This window comes from Somniosus microcephalus, chromosome 6 (genome assembly GCF_052327205.1).
Source record: "Somniosus microcephalus isolate GS21.2 chromosome 6, FLI_Smic_1.0, whole genome shotgun sequence".
Taxonomy (NCBI): Eukaryota; Metazoa; Chordata; class Chondrichthyes; order Squaliformes; family Somniosidae; genus Somniosus; species Somniosus microcephalus.
In genome coordinates this window covers 66,138,254-66,160,238 of record NC_140992.1, presented here as the reverse complement: position 1 = coordinate 66,160,238, position 21,985 = coordinate 66,138,254, and the positions used below count along the sequence as shown (strand labels likewise).

The following is a 21,985-nucleotide window of genomic DNA, read 5'->3' as shown; positions in this document are numbered from 1 at the left end:
CCCGAGGGAAAAGCTTACCCCTCCCGCCAGGGGAAGAAAAGCGGGAACCGCCATCTTGAAAGTGGGCGGGGAAAGAAGAGAAGCGCGGGAAACCGTGGGAAGCCGACAGTAGGCGGAGAAAAAGACAGAAGCGGGAACCGCCATTTTGAAAGGGGCGGGGGAAAGGAGATAAGCGTGGGAAAACCGCCATCTTGAAGGAAAAAAAGAGTTAAAGAAATATTTCGTTGTTGTTTATCAGGGAGGTGAAGATGCCTAAGCGTGGTAACATCAACGATTTCGATTCCGAGGTAGAAGATTGGGCCACGTATGTAGAACGCATTGAGATATATTGTGAGGCCAATAAAATAGAGGATGATGATAAAGCTATAACCTTGCTAAACTCGATGGGGGCGAAGACATACGGGCTATTGAAGCATCTTCTAGCACCAGTTAAACCGGCGGATCAAACCTTCGATAATATTGTTGCTGTTCTGAAGGATCACTTGAACCCCACACCGCTGATGTTGGCGGAACGATTCAAATTTTATGCGAGAACGCAACGGAAAGAGGAAAGCAACGCGGAATACTTGGTCGAACTGCGTAGGCTAGCGAAATACTGCCAGTTTGGAGGAAATCTGACAGAGGCATTGCGAGACAAGTTCGTGTGCGGGTTGTCGAAGGAAGGAACGCAAAAGCGACTGCTCGAAGAGAACGACCTTACACTGGATAGGGCTGTCCTTATTGCAGCATCACACGAAGCCGCAGCGAAAGGAACTGCGGAAATGCAGCTGAAGGCAGCGGTCCTCAGTGTGGATCAAATTACTTCGGGTGCAACGAAATGTTATCGTTGTGGGAAGACAACACACGACCAGAACCAATGCTGGTTTAAAAACCAGGACTGTAGGAAATGTGGCAAACTGGGTCATATAGCCAAAGTATGCCGGTCAGGGAAGAAGACCAACAACCAAAAAAAAAAGCCATCACAGGAAAAGTACAACAAAGTACACAAGGTGGTTGAGAAGAGTTCAGATGAACAGAATTCGGATTCAGACCCAAGCGGCCAGGAACTGGGTAGTCTGAGAATTCATAATGTGAGTAAGGAAGCTGACCTACAAACTATCTGGGTCATGCTAAAAATAGCCGGAGTCCAAGTGATTACAACCGGCTATTCTCACATATACCCTTGAGAGATACCGAGTTCGTATTGCAGACATACACGGGGCATAAAGTATACCCCATGGGAAAGATAAGAGTCAAGGTGAGAGACAGGGGCAAAGAACACCCCGGAATGGACTTGTACGTACTACCTGAGGGAGGACCACCACTTCTAGGATGGGAGTGGATCAAGAAAATAGACATGGAATGGCACTACCTCAAAGCAATAACGAGTGAGGACTCGGGGCAGACAATCAGCTCAGACTCTGAAACGGATGACGATAAGACCAGCCCAAGCATGAAAGACAAGTCTAAAAAGAACTTGCTGACTAAGGTTGGTAGAACGAATGTGGGCCTAAAGGCTTATGCTCCAGAGGAGAACAAAGTTTCAGAACAGAATTCCTCTGAACAACAACAACATAGCTTGACAGAGAATTCTGAGTCTGTTCAAGTTACAGACATATATATTACTGAGGAACATCAAGCTCGAACGCAAACTTATTTCAGATTACGACAGCAATTAGAACAATTGAATTGCTGTCTCGAGCAAGAGATGAAAGCAATGAAAAAGTTCTATGATACCGAATGGGAGAATCTGGAAAGACAACAGAAGCAGCTGGGGAAGAAAAGGGAGCAGGAGCACACAAACCGTCTGCATGAGGAGGCCAAACGAATCAAAGCTGATTCGGCTTCTGAAGGGGCGTGCTCCAATCCGGTGGAACAAGATGTGCCGCAACTGAAGGCGCTGGTTAGCAGGTTGCAGGCAGAAAAAGCTGAGTTGGTCGACATGACTTCCGAGCTCCTACTGAAGTTGGGTGCAGCATCACCGGACGATTCATTTGTGGAAATTCGAATGATGGGGGCTGCGGATGATGGCGAAGTAGAAGCAGCAAAGGAGCCCCAGGACAAGGTTCTAAACAGCCCTGCAGCTAATGGAAAAGGGATGATGGCAGAAGAGTTAACAGTCAGCCAACTCATTCATATGCTGAGGGATAAAACTCTAAAATGGGAAAAACTTAAATACGAGCCTAAATCTTCAAAGGGAAGGGAGCTCTCAAAAGTCATTGGAAGAGCTGAGGTGGCAACCCAGACTGAGAAGTCTGCAGCAGAACAGCCCTTGGATGCCAAAAGTACGCTGACGCACGACAATGTAGAACAACAGAATACTGAAACAGCTACTTCAGTAGAGGGATTGAATAGTCTGATCAATCAATCTCCGAATGAAGTTGAAGTATTGAAATCACAAATGAGGTCATTAGTAAAAGACTTGCAGGAAGCCCAGAAAAAGCGGGATGAATCTGAACGCATGATGAAGTCTCTTCAGGACAGATGTCGGGATTTGGAACAAAAGTCGGCTAACGTCCAGCTGGGTAAGGAGGAAATAGAAGACCCTCTCGCGGGCCTAGCTCAGGACGACACCGAATATTACCATGATCTGTTGAGTGACACTGAATATTACGAGGACCTGGTCTGCCCAGCTTGTGCCGAGAACTCCCAAAGTGCCGAAATCAGGATGAATCACTTAAAGTCTAAGGAACATAGGGAGATGGTGGCATTACAGCTGGCAGCTGACAATGGAGCCCCGAGAGTCTCCAAGAAGCAAAAAAGGAAAAGACGAAGCAGAAGATGATAACCATCTGAACCATTATTACCTCTACCCGATCACACACGTGGTCCCCCGAACGGAGCCAAATCGGTTGGAAAGTAGGAAAATTTCCCAAGGCAATCCAACTGTTTTTTGTTTGTTTTAAAAAGTCAGCAATGCTGGTTCAGAAGTGATGGAAGTAAAGCTGTTAAGTCTAGGGAAGGACTATGGGATGAGTCCCTCTAGCAAGGTGACCCGACTACACCACGGAGGCGTGGTCCGGACCGAGTCAAGAAGATCAGAGACTGAATCTGTGAACTGTTTCCCGCAGAGACTGAATCTGTGAACTGTTTCCGCAGAGACTACCTCTGTGAACTGTTGTAACATGAAGTTGGATATGTTATGATGTTATGTTAATGGGGAATAAGTATGTTGTAAGCTAAAAAGGGAGGATTGTAGTGTATGTAACTGTTCTACCTTTAAGAGAACTATTGTATGTAACCGTCCACCTTTAAGAGAACTATTTTAGGTGTGGCACTACTTTATCCTGGCTGCTGTATACTGTAATACCGACGGTGACCACACCGGTATATAAGTGCTGTGGCAGAATTTATTGGGCAGATTCGCCCTGACCTTCGAATAGTAAAGTCCTGTTAAAGTTACTTCGCTATACAACCCACAGACTTTACACATATCCCTTAATACCTTGGCGCAAAAAACTATCAATCTCAGATTTAAAATGATTTAGTTGAGTTAGCAATGCTTTTTGTGGGGGAGTTTTCCACATTTCTACCACCCTTTGTGTGAAGCAGTGTTTCCTAACTTCTCTCCTAAATGGCCTGGCTCTGGTTATAAGGTTACATCTCCTTGTCCTAGATTCCCCCACCAGTGGAAAAAAATTCTCTATCTACTTTATCAATTCCTTTCAAAATCATAAAAACTGCAATCAAATCACCCCAAAACCTTCTATGTTGCAGGGAATATAAACCTGGTTTATGTAATCTCTCTTCATAATCTAACCCTTGGAGCACTGGTAACATTCTGGTGAATCTGCGCTGCACTCCTTCCAAGGCAAATATATCCTTTCTAAGGTGTGGTGCCCAGAACTGTACACAGTACTCCAGATGTGGTCTAACAAGGCCTTTGTATAACTGTAGCAAAACTTCCTCCCCTTTATATTCTAATCCTCTAGGTATAAAGGATAACATTCCATTAGTCTTTTTGATTTTTTTTTGTACCTACTACATTTTAATGATCTGTGTACATAGACCCCTAAATCTCCTGGACCTCCACTGTTCCTAGCTTTTCACCATTTAAAACATACTCGGATCTATCCTTTTTTGGTCCAAAATAGATGACCTCACACTAAATTGAATTGAAATCCTTCTACCACAGTTTTGCCCACTCACTTTATCTATCAATGTCTCTTTGTAATTTTATGCTCCCACTGACACTACTTACTATGCCACCAATCTTTGTGTCATTGGCAAACTTGGATATATGGCTCTCTATTGTATTATTTAAGTCATTAATAAATATAGTGAATAGTTGAGGCCCCAGCACAGATCCTTGATGGACACCACTAGTCACTACCTTCCAATTTAGAATCTTAGAATCATAGAATGGTTACAGCACAGAAGGAGGCCATTCGGCCCGTCAAGCCCGTGCCGGCTCTCTGCAAGAGCACTTCAGTTAGTCCCACTCCTCCGTCCTTTCCCCTACAAAATGTTTTCCTTCAGGTACTTATCCAATTCCCTTTTGAAAGCCACGATTGAGTCATCTTCCACCACTCTTTCAGGCAGTGCATTCCAGATCCCAAGAACATAAGACGTAGGAGCAGGAGTAGGTCATTTGGCCCCTCGAGCCTGCCCCGCCACAATAAGATCATGGCTGATCTGATCTTGGCCTCAACTCCACTTCCCTGCCCGCTCCCCATAACCCTTGACTCCCTTACCTTTCAAAAATCTGTCTATCTCCACCTTAAATATATTCAATGACCCAGCCCCCACAGCTCTCTGGGGAAGAGAATTCCAAAGATTCACGACCCTCAGAGAAGAAATTCCTCCTCATTTCCAATTTTAAAGGGTACCCCCTTATTCTGAAATTATGCCCCCTAGTTCTAGATTCCCCCACGAGGAGAAACATCCTCTCTGCATCTACCCTGTCAAGCCCCTTCAGAATCTTATATATTTCAATAAGATCCCCTCCCAACCTGCTCAACCTTTCTTCATAAAACCCCTTCATCTCCGGAATCAACCTCGTGAACCTTCTCTGAACTGCCTCCAATGCAAGTATATCCTTCCTTAAATAAGGAGACCAAAACTCCAGGTGTAGTCTCACCAACGCCCTGTACAGTTGTAACAGGACTTCCCTACTTTTATACTCCATTCCCTTTGCAATAAAGGCCAACATTCCATTTGCCTTCCTAATTACTTGCTGTACCTGCATGCTAACTTTGTGATTCATGTACAAGGACCCCCAGATCCTCAGCATTTTGTAATCTCTCCCCATTTAAATAATAATTTAATCCTAACCACTCGCTGCGCAGAAAAGTTTTTCCTCATGTCGCCTTTGGTTCTTTTGCCAATCACCTTAATTCTGTGTTCTCTGGTTCTCGACCCTTCCACCAATGGGAACAGTTTCTCTCTATCTACTCTGTCTAGACCCATCATGATTTCGAACACCTCTATCAAATCTCCTCTCAACCTTCTTTGCTCCAAGGAGAATCCCAGCTTTTCTAGTCTATCCACGTAACTGAAGTTCCTCATCCCTGGAACCATTCTCATAAATCTTTTCTGCACCCTCTCTAAGGCCGTCACATCCTTCCTAAAGTGCAGTGCCCAGAATTGTACACAATACTCCAGATGAGGCCGAACCAGTGTTTTATAAAGGTTCATCATAACTTCCTTGCTTTTGTACTCTATTCCTCTATTTATGAAGCCCATATGCTTTTTTAACCGCTTTCTCAACCTGTCCTGCCACCTTCAACGATTTGTGCACATATACCCCCAAGTCTCTCTGTTCATACATCCCCTTTAGAATAGTACCCTTTAGTTTATATTGCCTCCCCTCGTTCTTCCTACCAAAATGTATCACTTCGCACTTTTCTGCATTAAATTTCATCTGCCACGTGTCTGCCCATTTCACCAACCTGTCTATGTCTTCTTGAAGTCTATCACTTTCCTCCTCACTGTTCACTGTACAGTACTTCCAAGTTTTGTGTCATCTGCAAATTTTGAAATTGTGCCCATTACATACCCATTATCTGTACTCACCACCTAAGCAATCTCCTAACCAGGTCAATAATTTGCCTTCAGTTCCACGAGCTTTAATTTTAGCTGACAGTCTGTTATGTGGAGTCTCTTATGTGGAATCTTATCAAAGGCGTTCTGAAAGTCTATATACACTGCATCCATAGACATTCCCCTGTCTACTACTTCAGTTCCTTCCTCAAAATAATTTAATTAGGTTCTTTAGACATGACCTACCCTTTATAAATCCATGTTGGCTTTCTTAATCAGCTCAAATTTCTCAAAATGATTTGTTCCCAAACCTTGCTATCATGTGTTTTACCACGACACGGGACAGCATATTGCAACACTACTGAGCTACCTTGACTGACTACCTTATATAGTGTTGTTTAGATTAACAAGTGAATAAAAATTCATATGCCACTAAGCATAGTTATGTGTTTTTTTAAAAACTCATCTTTTTGCTTAGCTGGGCAATGATTTATCTCCATTAGCTCCACAAGTATACAAGCAATAGGCTGTTCTACAGCATCTATATTAATATCCATTTGGCTGGCTAAAAGATATTTATTTGTTTTTTTTCCTCTTTCCTCCACCCCCCCCCCCCCACCTGAAATATGTCCAAAGTCTGTTAAAATCAGAGCGCATATCGACTTATGACCAGGAAAAAAATTGGGTGTGGAATGCTTATGTATTCTCTACATTAATTCTTAAAGACTCCTCTACAGTGATGTAATGCAAGCATGTCAACCTCACTAGATGTACTCGAGGCTTGTTCAAAATTTCATTGCCTTTGACATTCTACAGTTGTAATTCCTATATATTTAATTGGGGAAATGCCTGAAAGGTTTACAGCTCAACTATCACTACAGATAATGACTAATATGTATAAGTTATTTGAATGTTCTTTCCTTTGTATTTTTTCAGAGTTTTAATTACTGTACCTCAGACAAATTAAAATAGTTTCCCCATCAGGTTTTGGTTTAATTTGTCAGTTTATGATGTACAACAAAATAAAATTTCCCAGATTTAGATTAAGTTCCTTTTGTATTTCAGTAACCTAAATGAGGGTGGTGTTACAGACTTGTCATCTCACACTCCAAGATGAGAGTGATCCACATTTGCTGCATTCTTAATGTAATTAGCTCAACTAACCCAACTGCAGTATGTTAGGAGTTCACAGGAAAACATTGTGCAATATTAATATGGAACAAAATCATAGAGCAAGACACTTACTTTTCCTATTTTTATCAGTTGATAGTAGAGCAAGGGCACCAGCAAAATAAGGTAAACAACATGTGTTCAAGCATAGATAACTATAAAATAAGGGCATTGTGATTTATAATGGTAGTTATTTTTTAAACCAAAGTATTGCAGTGCAATTAGTTCCAAGTGACTTAGACTTAGAATGATACATTATCCAAGTGTTACCCAGAGAGTGGTTCGAATGTCGAACTTGCTACCACAAGTAGTTGAGGCGACTAGCATAGATGCATTTATGGGGAAGCTAGATAAACACAAGGGAGAAAGAAGTAGATGAGATTAGATGAAGAAGGGTGGGAGCAGGCTTGTATGGAGCATAAACACCAGCATGGACCCGTTAGCCAAATGGCCTGTATCTGTGCTGTAAATACTATGTATAGTGCAACTTTTAAAAATTCTCAAATAATTAATCGTAGAGAACTATTTTATGCATTCGATATTAGAAATTTGTTTAAATAGCAAGTATAAACAAAGAATTTTTTACATCAAGTTTGTTCTCCGCATGTACACTTTTTAATGTAGGGGGAGCATTCTGGATCAGCTCCATTGCGAACTGTGGGGCCACGGCTTCAAAATGGCCTAAAGCTGTTCCAGAGCCACCTGACTCTTGGCATTCATGTTACAGTCTGGGATGCTCAGTGATGCTCCCTGTAACTGACATCACCAGAACAGCCTACCAGGAGAGGAGACCTTATTTGATGGTGGCAATAATAATAAAAAATTAAAGTCAATACTCAAAGAGGAGTAATTTCTTCCAAGAAAAAATGGGGAGAGGAGAAAAAAAAAAATATTGAGCAAAAATAATCTCTCCCTAGACTTTCCATCAATATATGCCATGATGTAATTGTGTTCTAGTGACAAAGAATCCTTCATGCAGTCTGTGAAAACAATATGTTGGTGGTTTAAAATAATTTGACTATTGGCCAAAAAGTACATGATGATTGAGTAGTGATCTGTCATGGGAAATTTACTCAAATATTACTGGACAATTGTGCGTAAATTTAAAAAAAAATTGGGCAAAATATAAGAACTGATTGCTGTTGAAACACATGTTTGTCATGGCAGAAAGCTGGAATAATGACTGGGGGTGAGGGAAGTCTGCGATAATTTTATTAAATTGTGCCTTTTAGAATCATAGAAATTTGATTAACTGAATATTTACTGCTTCATTTAGGAAAATTCATTTTTATTTAGAAGAATGTATTATAAGTTAATGCGGTTTTTAAATATGCAGAAATATTTCTAGAGTACAAAAGTTATGTTGACAAGTTTCCAATGAACATGTATATTTTACAGATTGGATTCTCAGCTGCTGATGGAGTAACTGGACTGAAGTTGGTTGAATTGGGTGTGCCTAAAGAGCAATTGGCTATACTTGCAGTACCTATGGTTCCTCTGCAAATATTGCTGCCATTTGTGATAAGCAAATACACAGCAGGTCGAAAACCACTGACCGTTTTTTACTGGGCAATGCCATACAGGTAAAGTATCTTTTTCTTTCCTCTGAAAGAAATGGCGGGGGGGGGGGGCGGCAGGGGAGTAGAATTAGATATGGAGGGGGAGAAATTCGGTATCGCCACGTTTGGGGTGCTAACTTTTGAAATCTTGGAAAATTAGCGCCAGTCACTAATGATTCTGAGATTCCCCTAAATTGGCTGTTAGCGCTCCAGGAGAGAACTGGAGTGCTAAATCAAGTGCTAATGACCTCAGTAGGGCGTTACCTGCAGATCGATAATGAATTTCAGGTGCAATACAATCAGGAATGATCGTTCACACTGACTCCTTCCAGCTTTTAAAGGGGAGGTTGCCTCATTGTGCAGATCTTCATTATCAGCTGTGAAGGCGACCTGCAAGCAACTCAATCCCCTGACTGTGATGGCTGATCCCATTCCCAGGGAGAGCTAGTCGATTTATGGACGAGGCATTGGTCGAGGGAGTGGAGTGACGGAGGGCAGTGCTGTTCGTGGACACTGGAAGGAGGCCATTGCCCCAGGTCTTCAGGGCAATGCGGAGGGAAGTGGTCCAGGAGGTCTCAGCCAGTAGTATGGTCGTATACACATTCATTTCGTTTGCAGGCCAAGATGGCCCACAATAGGAGGGAGCACCAGAGAACAGGCGGGGGTGATGCGCAGCCCCAGCAGCTTTCAGACCTGGAGGAGTGAATGCTACGACTCATTGGGCAGCAGGTGGTGGGTACCGTGGCCATATGCAATGTCGACCCCCTTGGGGGGCAACAACGGTATGTTCATCCGCTCCTTTTCTCATCCCACTTCCCCCTCACAACACAAGCCTTTCCCACTTTCCAGCTCCTGATACTATCTGCATTCCTTGCTCCCTTCCTGCCGCCCTACCCTCACCTTAAAGGCTTGTGCCTTTATGCTTTCAGAGAATCAGCAACCAGATGACCAGCCTGTCCCTGAGCCTCCCATGGAGAGTGAGGAAGAAGAGGAGCAAAGCACTGCGTCACTGTACTCTCACCTGCAGGCACCACTTCAGATACTGGCACTACGCGATCTTTAGAGGTAAGTTTAGTAGAGGGGTCTGCGCTGGGTGATGCTCCATGGACGAGTGGGCTGCTGCTGACTGCTGTCATCGTCACTGGGTCCACCACAGGCCACCGGGGATCTCAAGATGTCGCAGCAGCCCAGCAATCTGTGCTGCAGCTGATTGTTAGGGGTGCTGCTCCGGGGGAGTGTCAGTGGAGCAGGAACCTGCTGTCCTCTCAGGATAACAACATTCCTGCTCCCACCACTGCCACTCCGCCATTGCCTGTCATCCAGCCAGTCCAGACTGCCGCCGCCTATCCTGATGTGGCACAGTGTACAGCTGGGCCTTCGAGGCCCAGAGCTGGTCGAGGGCCTCCTGCAAGGCCATCTGTAGGCACTGGCACCAACACTCAGCAGCCTTCCACCATCCCTGCTGCAGCCACTGGGGAGACACTACGTAGGAGCAGTAGATTAGGAAAAGGCACTGTAAAGAGGGCAAGTAAGGGTTTGCACAAGGGTGATTAGTTAATAATGTTGTGTATATATATGTGGTTACTGATTTTGGATAAATTTATTATTGGAATGTTGCAGAAATGGTGCTCTGTCTCATTTCAGCTTTCTGGTGTGGTATGGAATGAGAAATTGATGGAATGCTGCCTCGAATTCATTGGAACCGAAGTCTGATGAGGCGGTCACGGACCAGCCTTCCACAAGGCTGATGGAGTGGCTGGCTCCTCCGTCACTGCTGTTCATGCTCCTGCTCCGCCTCCTCCTCCTCAATGGCTGCACCCTCCTCCTCAATGGCTGCACCCTCCTGATGGCCATGTTGTGCAGCATGCAGCAGACGCTGACGAAAAGGGACACCTGCTCAGCCGAGTACTGGAGGGCTCCTCCCAAACGGTCAAGGAAGCGGAACCATTTCTTGAGCACTCCAATGGTCTGCTCAATTGATGTTCCTGGTGGCAGCATGGCTCTCATTATGTGAGTGCTGGGCACAAGTGTTGGAGATCCGGAGGGGAGTCAGGAGCCAGGTGGAGAGCGGATAGCCCTCGTCTTCCAGCAGCCATCCATGAGCTTGATGTGGTGGCTGGAACAGAACTGGCACACCGGTCTGGCGCAGGATTAAGGCATCGTGGCTGCTGCCAGGATAGCGGGCATTGACGGTGAGGATTCGCTGTGTGTGGTCGCACATCAACTACACATTAAGTGAGTGGTAGCCTTTGCGGTTATGGAATACCTCAGAATTGTTAGGAGGTGCCTGCAAAGCAACATGGGTGCAGTCAATGGCACCCTGCACCATGGGGAAGCCCGCTATCTTGGCAAAGCCACATGCACGCTCGTGCTGCTTCTCTCTGGTCATGGGGAAGGTAGCGCCCCCGGAGGCGCTAACGGGAGGCACTAAGATGCCGAATTGCTCCCCCAGAATTTTTTTAAATCTTGGACTGCATGTACTTCCTGTCTACAGAACCTTAGTTTCTGTTATTTTTGTGTTACACTTCTGCGACAGCTTTTCCATTATAAATTTTCTTGCGACAGCTTTTCCCTTCTCCTTCTGTAGAGAGCCTCTGTGACCTCACAGATGCAGCAATGGACGGCGAACTGTGATATCTTAGACATGTCTCCTGTTGCACACTGGAAGGATCCGTTGGCGTAGAAATTGAGGGCGACGGTCGCCTTGACTGCCACTGAGAGAGACGTGGTGTTCCTGATGTGAGGCTCGTGGTCTGGCTGCAGGAGGTGGCAGAGCTCTGTGACCACGCCCTTGGTGAAGCAGATCCTTCTAAGACACTGTTCCTCAGTGAGATTGATGTAGGAGAAATACTGCCAGCACACTCTGGGAGGGTAAGGCCTCCTCTCCTGTTGAGAGCCCTGTTGGCCCTCCTCCCTCTGGCCACATTTTGCAATCTTTCTCTCTGCCTCCGACGTTGACGCTGGAGGACGAGGTCCAGTGCCAGTGCAACCCCCATTAAATTATGGAAATGTTGCACTTTAAAATCTCACCGAAATGAAAGTGATAAATTTTTCTGAGGCAGAAGACTCCTTCAAGTGAAAAACACTGAAATCGTTCAAAACGTCTGTTTGCCTATGCCAAACTGACAAGGCAGCATGCTTTGCCGACTAAAAATACACTGGATGTTGACGCCTTTTTATAGCGCTCCTCCAGCACTCATCCGACTACAAACCACCTCCTCTACCTGTCGTTGCTAACGGCAGGCGCTCAAGCAGGGGGTGAGTGTGAATTTCTGAGCCAGGGATTTGCTCAGCCGGATGACGTCACGATCTCCGGGCGCAGGAGATCATGGCGCTGGTGGTTACCGGCGCTGCAAACCTCAACCTCAATTTCGCGGGTGTCAGTAATATCACTGCACCTAGTCACAAAGCCGGCAGCGCCCCCGGAGGCGCTAATGGGAGGCACTAAGATGCTGAATTGCTCCCCCAGAATTTTTTTAAATCTTGGACTGCATGTACTTCCTGTCTACAGAACCTTAGTTTCTGTTATTTTTGTGTTACACTTCTGCGACAGCTTTTCCATTATAAATTTTCTTGCGACAGCTTTTCCATTATAAATTTGTGTCTGCATTTTGATCCTTATAATAGAAGCTGCTTATGTAAACTTGTCACCCTGTATAGTGTGGCGTTATATTATCCCACAAATCATTCCGCCTTCAATTTTTCCTCTCTGTAACTGAAATTGGCTTTTTTTTTTAATGCTTTTATTTAAAGTTTTTACTTGAAGGCTTCAGCCCCTCCCAAAAGGGTAAGCTTGGACTTGATATTTTTGGCCAGAGCTATGATGCTGTGAGCTTAATTCAGATTGCACAGTCTGAGCATGTACACTCTACCCAGTTTCTCACTTTGTATCAGTACCATTCACATTGATCTAGAATATTTTTCTTTAGCTCCAAGCAGTTTCTTCTCATTGTTTTTTTAACATTATTTGAAGAAAAGCCAGAGGACAAGTTTCATAAACTTTGTTCAGGTAAAAGTTTATAATTTTTTGATATAAAATTGAGAAGCTATGATTTTTAAGCAGGCTCTGTGTGAGAGTAAGGGAAAAAATCTGTTGATTGCACACCTAATCGGTGCGCATGTGGCCGGGCTTTATCGTTCTGAACCGAGGTGAGTCGCCGCCATCTTGATTCCAAACTTTTCCTTTCTTTTTCCCGCTTTCTGCGTCTTAAAAAAAAAAGTTGCTTTTAAAACACATATTGTTTTAAAAAAAAATGATTTAGAAAGTAATTAACTTATCTAATCTCATTAATTATCCTACCTTTCCCCGTTTTTCCAGGTAGGCCTAGAAGCCTCGGCGTCTCCTCCGCACCCACGCCCGAGCTAGGCACCTCCCGGCCCCACTCGAAGGCTGGAGGGCCGAGCCTCAGCCCAGCGCCGCTAGGGTGCGCGCGCAGCAGGAGCTGAGACGCGCTGTCTCTCTCTCTGGGTCGGCCAGGGGGCGGGGCTTGCTGAGCGTCAAGCGTTACCCTGGCAACCCCGGCCGGCCGTCTCGCACAGCCGCAATCGGCGGTCTTCACCTCGGGGGGGGGGGGGGACTCTCGGGGGGTGCCCCCCCCGCCCCGTTTTTCCCTCTCCCCCTCCCTCCCCCCCCCCTCCCTCTCTCTCTCTCTCCTCCCCTCCCTCCCTCCCTCCCTCTCTCCTTCCCTCCCTCTCTCCTCCCCTCCCTCCCTCTCTCCTTCCCTCCCTCCCTCTCTCCTCCCCTCCCTCCCTCTCTCCTCCCCTCCCTCCCTCTCTCCTCCCCTCCCTCCCTCTCTCCTCCCCTCCCTCCCTCTCTCCTCTCCTCCCCTCCCTCTCTCCTCCCCTCCCTCTCTCTCTTCCCCCAGTCGCTCGCTCTCTCTTCCCCCCCCAGTCGCTCGCTCTCTCTTCCCCCCCCCAGTCGCTCGCTCTCTTCCCCCCCAGTCGCGCTCTCTCTTTCCCCCCCCCCCAGTCGCGCTCTCTCTTTCCCCCCCCCCAGTCGCGCTCTCTCTTCCCCCCCCAGTCGCGCTCTCTCTTCCCCCCCCAGTCGCGCTCTCTCTTCCCCCCCCAGTCGCGCTCTCTCTTCCCCCCCAGTCGCGCTCTCTCTTCCCCCCGTGTCGCGCTCTCTCTTCCCCCCCAGTCGCGCTCTCTCTTCCCCCCCAGTCGCGCTCTCTCTTCCCCCCCCCAGTCGCGCTCTCTCTTCCCCCCCAGTCGCGCTCTCTCTTCCCCCCCAGTCGCGCTCTCTCTTCCCCCCCAGTCGCGCTCTCTCTTCCCCCCCGTCGCTCTCGCTCTTCCCCCCCCAGTCGCTCTCGCTCTTGCCCCCCAGTCGCTCTCGCTCTTCCCCCCAGTCGCTCTCGCTCTTCCCCCCCAGTCGCGCGCTCTCTTCCCCCCCCAGTCGCGCTCTCTCTTCCCCCCCCAGTCGCGCTCTCTCTTCCCCCCCCCCCCAGTCGCGCTCTCTCTTCCCCCCCCCCAGTCGCGCTCTCTCTTCCCCCCCCAGTCGCGCTCTCTCTTCCCCCCCAGTCGCGCTCTCTCTTCCCCCCCAGTCGCGCTCTCTTCCCCCCCCAGTCGCGCTCTCTCTTCCCCCCCCCCAGTCGCGCTCTCTCTTCCCCCCCAGTCGCGCTCTCTCTTCCCCCCCAGTCGCGCTCTCTCTTCCCCCCCAGTCGCGCTCTCTCTTCCCCCCCGTCGCTCTCGCTCTTCCCCCCCAGTCGCTCTCGCTCTTCCCCCCCAGTCGCTCTCGCTCTTCCCCCCCCAGTCGCTCTCGCTCTTCCCCCCCCAGTCGCTCTCGCTCTTCCCCCCCCCAGTCGCTCTCGCTCTTCCCCCCCCCCCCAGTCGCTCTCGCTCTTCCCCCCCCCAGTCGCTCTCGCTCTTCCCCCCCCAGTCGCTCTCGCTCTTCCCCCCCCAGTCGCTCTCGCTCTTCCCCCCCAGTCGCTCTCGCTCTTTTTCCCCCCCAGTCGCTCTCTCTCTCTCTTCCAACAACATCATGCCCTCGAAAAAGCCTCGGCACTGCCGGGCACTTCAGCTAGTAATTCTATATATGTGATTCTTAACAAATTGTGTTTTTAGGCTTTTCACTTCAGGTTCAATACCTATGATTAGGGTATCTTTACCTGCCTAATACCTAGGTAACTGTAGGAAGCCCAGGAGTCTACAGTAGCAAGGATGAACAGTATGTCCACAGTAACTGCAGACTTAACCAGTCCTCCTCCGAATTGTAGAAAAATTAAGTCGTGACTCTTGTCCTAACACTTAATGCAAAACTGGACCTGAAATATGATCCTTGTCTACAACGTCACATGTTAAATTCCCACAGAGTCTCCTGTCTATCAGAAGGACTGCTGACTTGAAGCAAGTCAGTCCAAGGTATACTTTCAGAATCCTTTGAAGATAGAATGGAACATTAAAAATTAAGTTTTCAGAATCAGAGAGCGGTTAATCAAACATGCATTTTAATTGCAATTGAATGGTGTGCCTCCTTTCCTGAGAACAAATTAACCTGTTTGAAACACTTTGGATGAACTACGAGGTGTTTCCCCAACTAAGAACAACACCTATCAAATGGCTGCTGGAGCAATCCTATTGTTGCCTATTGGTAACAGCGCTTTAACACAATGAACAAAAAACAGTAAATAGGGTTATAATCTTGTGCGTTTATATAGGTATGTCTCCCGATACCAATAATGAACATATTTATCTGGTTTTTCTGTGGGGCTTCACCTGATATCCTGCTGTAGCCTTGGCAGAAACAGTATAAACGGATGTTTACGCCATATCACTGGCGTATCTGTTGATCTTCCACCAAGGTTACGGCAGGAGATAGGGAGAATTACTGTGGAAATTCTACCCCATTGTCTGTTTTAATGGGTTTGTGGATCAAATAGGCTGGGCTATTTTTCTGTAAGTGAACCATTATGTATTGTGATAAGGAAGAAACAAACTAATCACAATGTATGTTACAGCATGCATGAATGAAAGTTTATATTGTAATTTTTAGCTTAAAATATTCACCTGGACTGTAATTCTTTTTTGCATTGTGAAATGGAGTTCAAAGATAAGTGCATGTTAGCCTGTGACTATTATGTGAACCATTACAGTATTAATGTAATTTTGTTTAAAATGTTTTTATGATCACTGCAAAGACTACAATTGTATTGGGTATTTTTTGGCCTTAATTAAAATAGTATGTGACTGCGCCTCTCCTTTACAGGTTAGTTATGGGTATGATATTTGCTTTGTTGGTTTTTTGGACTCCTACGGTAAAACAGGGCCCAGAGTTCCCTGCTTATTATTACGGAGTACTGCTGTTCAGCTATGCCTTACATCAGGTGAGTGAGTGCATCCATTGTAACTACAGAAAAGATTCCGTGTAATGCACTAGAATCATTATATGCAATATTATGAGATGCATTTTTGAAAAGGACTGATTACATTTAGTGACTTTCCAAAAAGCAAAACTGGAACTTTAATTCATATTTCTTGACATGCAGACATAACATTTAACACCCAGATATCTTTGGCATCCAAACCTTAGTGAAACCCCTTCCTGCCTTTTTTGAAGCGGTAGCTAACATCCAGTTAACATTTTAAAAAGAAAAAGAGCTGGGTTGGAATAGGAAATAAGGACTGCAGTTCATTGCCCCAGTATGGTCCTGATGCTCTCCTAACATTAAGAATTAACTGTAATTGGTAGCCAGAACTCTGTATGCACAGAAGTTTGTTTTCCTTTGTCAGCGGCCAATACTGGCAACATAATGAGTCTGTGGACCTGCACTTCTATAATTAATGCCTTAATGGGCTCCTTTAGTGAGGCCTGGTTCAAAATATGTCCAAGTTTAAAATGAATCATAATTCCATAAATAATTGCTCAAGCTGTTGAGTAGTCCTACTGATCTTTCAATTCACGTAAAGGTGCCTGATAGTTAGACACGATTAACACCGCAGTGATTGTACATTAATCGAAGTCAATATAGGTCTGGTGAATGGAACGACTTGATCTGTTCTGAATCTCACTGGAGAAATCTGTAAATCATCTTGATCTTACCCCAAGGAAGAAGGGGAAAAGGCACAGTCATTGCACTGCACATGTGAAACTCGTGTCAGCCGGTGGGAATTGCATTAAATACGACTTGAAGTCAGTTGTTGCATGCTTACCTTGGAATAAAGAGATGAGAGCTCAGATAAAAAGAACTTTATAAATGGGCGTGAAAAGGTAGTTGGAGAGCAAAATCACAAGATCATTAGAAATGTTTCAGGCCGACATTAATCATTGTTGAAGAGATTAAAGATGTTTCAAGCCTTTGCTGTACAGATTAGAGATATTTGAGGCACCTTTATGTGAATTGAAAGATCAGAAGGACTATTCAGCTTGATCAACTGTTTATGGAATTATGATTTGGCCTATCTTCATTCATCAAAAACAACCCTACAGTTCCCCTATTGCTGTATCTAATTTTTCTTAAATTATTCCAGGATTTTACCCTCCACCATTCTGCGTGGAAATCCTTTCCAAGTGTTGATCACGCTCTGAAGAAGGACTCCCTGATATCAGTCCTAAATTTACCTTTTATTGGTATAAACCTGTCCTTGTCCTACTCCCATAGTTTAATTTAAATAGTATTCCTGATTAACCTTTTCCATACTGTTCACTATCCTTTATACCTTTAGCACCATTCATGGAATATAGATGTTGCCCACTTTTCCTTCCTATGTGCAATACTTCACACTTTGCATTAAATTTTATCTGCCATTGTTCAGCCCACTTACATTTTATTCAGGTCATTCTGTACTTTCTAGCCTGTCTTGATTCCATTTCCCCTCCAAGTTTTGCACTGTTTGCAAATTTGACCAGTTTGTATTGAGTTTCTGAATCCAAGTCATTGATGTACATTAGAAACAGTGGAAAGGTGTATAGTTGAAGCTTTTCCACAATGGTCCAGTTTAAAATATGTTGTACTTTTTTGCTGATCTTAAGTGAAGTTAATTATAGATTTTTTAAAAAGGCAATTTACTTGGAATTACATTGCACTGACTATTTGTCTAATGTGTTACTGAGATTTTTAAATATTCTCTTCCTTTAGGTGGCTGTCTATAGCATGTATGTTGCTATTATGGCATTTAATGCTAAAATTAGTGATCCTTCGATTGGAGGAACATACATGACTCTACTAAATACTGTTTCTAATCTTGCTGGAAACTGGCCAGCTACATTAGCTCTTTGGTTGGTGGACCCACTTACAGTCAAGAAGTGTATAGGTGCACCTGAACAAAGTTGTAGATCTGCAGTTGATTCTGAAGTGAGTTTTCATTTTCTAAAACTAGAAACGCTTGATCTATAGTATTGTATGAGTGACTGTTTTTCAGATTTGATCAACCTCACACAAATCAATTTTTTGTTGGGGTAAAATTGAAACATTCCTTTTCTAATTTTTTTTTGTCCCCACACAGCTTTGTGCAAAATCTGGTGGGTCCTGTTCAATCACAACCGATGGCTACTACGTGGAATCTATATTTTGCATTTTTATTGGACTCGCATGGTGGCTCCGCTATGGAAACAAATTCAAAAATCTGCAGGATGAGCATCCATCCACATGGCAGTGCAAGAGGTCTTGATGATTGGAACTTTGAGTTTAATGAAATTGAGATCGCTTGACTAGTTTTCATAGGAATAGTACAAAAGGAGAGATTTTATTCAGTTTTATGAAGTTTATTTTGAGTATGACCATTTTTTCCCTTATGACTATGGTTGTTCTGTGCCTCAAGTGGTGATGTTTTGTATAGTACTAATTTTGATGAGGCTTTTTTTTTTTGTTTGCTTTGATTAGAGTTAAAACTAACTACCTATGCAATAGTACTCACTAGATAGGTAGTTATCAACTTGCATTGTTTCAGGTGCCATATAAAACAGATCACTTTATTTTTCTTATTTTTGTGTGAGATGCAGACAACTCATTCCTATTTTTCAATTGGTTTATGTAACGGTCAGATCATTCGTAACAGTTAAGTTATATATAGTTTCTTAGAAATTGTAGTTCTTTAACAAAACACACTTACTGAAGAATTTAACTGAGTTTTGCACTGTATTTTAAATGGTCCTTGCTTTTTGCACATTAGAGCTGCAGAGCCTTGTCTGTAGTGCTTTGTGAAACTATGTATGCAAACATTGACCCCTTTTGAAAGTTGTTTGATATTCAAATTCTATCCTGAAAGTTACAAAAGAGGCTTGGGCCATCTTAAGACTTAGCTGAAATGATGTAGTGTAGTGTTTTGAGTTACCAGTAGATGGTATTTTATCATACCTACCAAGCAGATTTCAACCATTGTTTTACTGCAGTCATGCTGAATACCAGTATTTCATGGGTGTCTCACATAATCCATTGTGTATTTCAAAGGACAGCAGTCTTTATTAATGCAGAATACCCGTAGACCAAAATGGTGAATGTAATGGGCTAAAAGGCAATCGTGCATTGATATATTTTATTGTACACTAGATATTAGTATGTGAATAAGGTTCACATGTACTATTGTACAGAATGCTAATCTGCTGGTGTCATCAAAGTACAAAGGTACAGACCATTTTTATTCTAATTAGACTGGGAGTTTTCAAAAGCTTAATATTGGGCAAATATAAAACAAATACTGACTGAAATTTTCAGAGTATAATTGACAATTAATTGCTCCTACAGGCACATCAGTGGGAATGATCATAGAGCTTGCAATAATGTTCAAAGCTGAAACATTGGAGATAATTTTCACCTTCACTACTTGGGCGATAAACTGGCATAGCAGATTGCTCGCCTGTGATAGAAATTGGATGTGTTCTGTAACAGGCAGGTGATCCACTCCACCAGTTTACTGCCCAAGCGGTGAAGGTGAAAATTATCCCCAGTGTTTCATTTTTGTAATGTCTGGGGCAATTGTTTAATAGTACAGTCAATCAAATGCAGTCAATAATTAAAATGCTTCTGTTGTATCAAGTGTCAAACTTTGAATTGCAACTCCACTCAAAACACTTCTCTAAGGATGCATTTACACAAAGGGTAGCATCGATGTTATGTGGTTACCCTTTGCATGACACTGTAGTTACTGTGTAAATGAAGTCACAAAGTCTAGAATCTGGGCCTGACTTGACAGCAGAGTGAAGTGTAGAGACTCCTCCGGGGAGTCATCCAAAGCCAAAATAACTTTGCTTTGAAGCTAAGCTCTTAATTTTTCTTAGATAGCAAAATACTGCAGATGCTGGAAATCCGAAATAACAGAAAATGCTGGAAAAACTCAGCAGGCCAGGCAACATCCGGGGAGAGAAATTAGAGTCAACGTTTCGGGTCTAACCCTTTTTCAAAACTGGAAAGGAAATGAAATAGATCAAAAGGCAGGGCTAGGAGAGAACAAAAGAAGTGGAGAGACATTAAGAAGTATTCAAAACGAAACGGCTTGCTGAGTTTTTCCAGCATTTTCTGTTGTTATTTCTTAATTTTTCTTTCTTCCTACTTGGAAAAAGTCAATTCAGTGAGTTAATGTAGTGTCACAGCTATTTCAACAAATTTTGCATTTGATTTCTGAAAACTATTTGAATTCGATTATTTATATAGGACAAAGTTGCATCAAATTAGACTTGCATAGAATAGGGAGAACTGCACTTGATTGACCAAGGAGCAAAATTAAAGCTTGTAATCTGTACAACAAAAGGGTTCCATTGAAAATAATCATCTGCCTATAATCCTTAGTTATTTTAATTCTTATAATGCTGCGTTCCATGTTAAAGAATTAAAATTAAGGCCAGGTTGCATCTGGGAGATGTCAACTATATCAACAGTGACATCATCCAATTGTAATCAACTGAGTCAGAAGGTGATGGGTTCAAGCCCCTGTCTAGGACTTGAGCACGTAATCTAGGCTGATATTTTAGTGCAGCAGTGGAGATGCCATCTTTCAGATAAGATGTTAAACTGAGACACCATCTCCCTGTTCAGGTGGCTGTGAAAAATACCATGGCACCATTTGAAGAGTGTGGCGTTCTCCCGGTGTTCCGGTCAACATTTCTCCCTCAATCAAAACAACCAAGAACAAATGAACTGGTCGTTCCATTTATTGGCTATTTATGGGATATTGCCGAGAGAAAATTAGCTGCTATATTTGGCTACATAACAGTGGAAAAAAATAATTCATTGAATGTGAACTGCTTTATGGCATTCCGATGTAATGAGGCACTACAGTATATAAATACAAGCTTTTTTTGGAAACTGTTTGCAAGCATAAAGACACAAGTATTTTGATCATCAAAGTTGCTTGTGAACTTTCACTTTATATTGACAAATTCCTACTTGTACTCAATGACTTTCTTTTTGCACAATTTATGTTGATATACACATTGATTTGTTTTCAGTTTATTTAAATCTGTTCATTCCTAAATCATAAAGACAAAGCTTACAACCGCTTGAATGAATTATTCCATTTATCCATCCAATTTAAATGTGCTATGCCCTAGTTAATGTCAATGCACATTTAGTTCATATTTCTCAAAATATAGGTTACATACTCTCATTTAAACCCCTCAGCAAACATTTCCTATTGGAGTTCTAAAATTGAACTAGCCATACTTAACCTGTAACAGCAATATCTGGCAGTCTAATATGAATTTTAGTGTTAAATGACACTAATCTAACTATTACCTGACGTTGCTCTAGGTGGTGTATTAAAAAGACTTGAATTCAATTTTAAAGGCAAACAGAAAAGCTGTAATTATCACCCACATTTTGTTGACCGAATTTATTCGCCCCCCACCTTGTCAAAAACCACAACCCCACTGCAGTAGTCAAATTCAGGACTCCACCCTAGTTTTACCAAAGAAATGGAAACAGGGATACATGTTCAGGAACTAATTACAAAATTCAATGTTTAGAGATTTCTTGGAAATCACAAACCGGTGCTACCAGACATCGGATCATCCAAACCAGTGTTTTCAGGACTGTACTTTCCCTTTTCCCCTCACTGCTAGACACCAGGAAAACACCAATTAGGCAAACCTCACCTTCTACCTTTTCTTGTGCCAAATGCCAGGTTCCCCATCTATAGTGATGCCAGATGAAAGGACCTGCCCCCCACCTTGTCAAAAACCACAACCCCACTGCAGTAATGTCAAATTCAGGACTCCACCCTAGTTTTGCCAAACTCTAGGCACATCCCTCAGTGCTACTAAAGCACCAAGACGGCCCTCGGGTGCAGCAAAATGCTCTCTTTAATGACTTTCTGCCACCATCTAGCTGTGAGCGCAATTCAGATTTTCCCTCTAACTCCACCCACGG

The 21,985-nt window shown here is 43.9% G+C and overlaps 2 protein-coding genes across 5 annotated transcripts in view; one reads left to right on the top strand and one right to left on the bottom strand.

Moving 5' to 3' along the window:
• slc33a1 (solute carrier family 33 member 1) overlaps positions 1-21,117 on the top strand; it is a 45,353-nt gene extending 24,236 nt beyond the window's left edge. For all 4 annotated transcript variants that reach the window (XM_085990325.1, XM_085990328.1, XM_085990329.1 and 1 more), the window contains 4 exons: positions 8,530-8,714; positions 15,892-16,009; positions 17,762-17,977; positions 18,129-21,117. In XM_085990325.1, the coding sequence (XP_085846451.1) occupies positions 8,530-8,714; positions 15,892-16,009; positions 17,762-17,977; positions 18,129-18,293 (684 nt within the window). In that variant the 3' untranslated portion in view covers positions 18,294-21,117. The remainder of the gene's footprint in view (positions 1-8,529; positions 8,715-15,891; positions 16,010-17,761; positions 17,978-18,128) is intronic.
• gmps (guanosine monophosphate synthase) overlaps positions 1-21,985 on the bottom strand; it is a 104,908-nt gene that overhangs the window by 80,998 nt on the left and 1,925 nt on the right. The window lies entirely within an intron of this gene.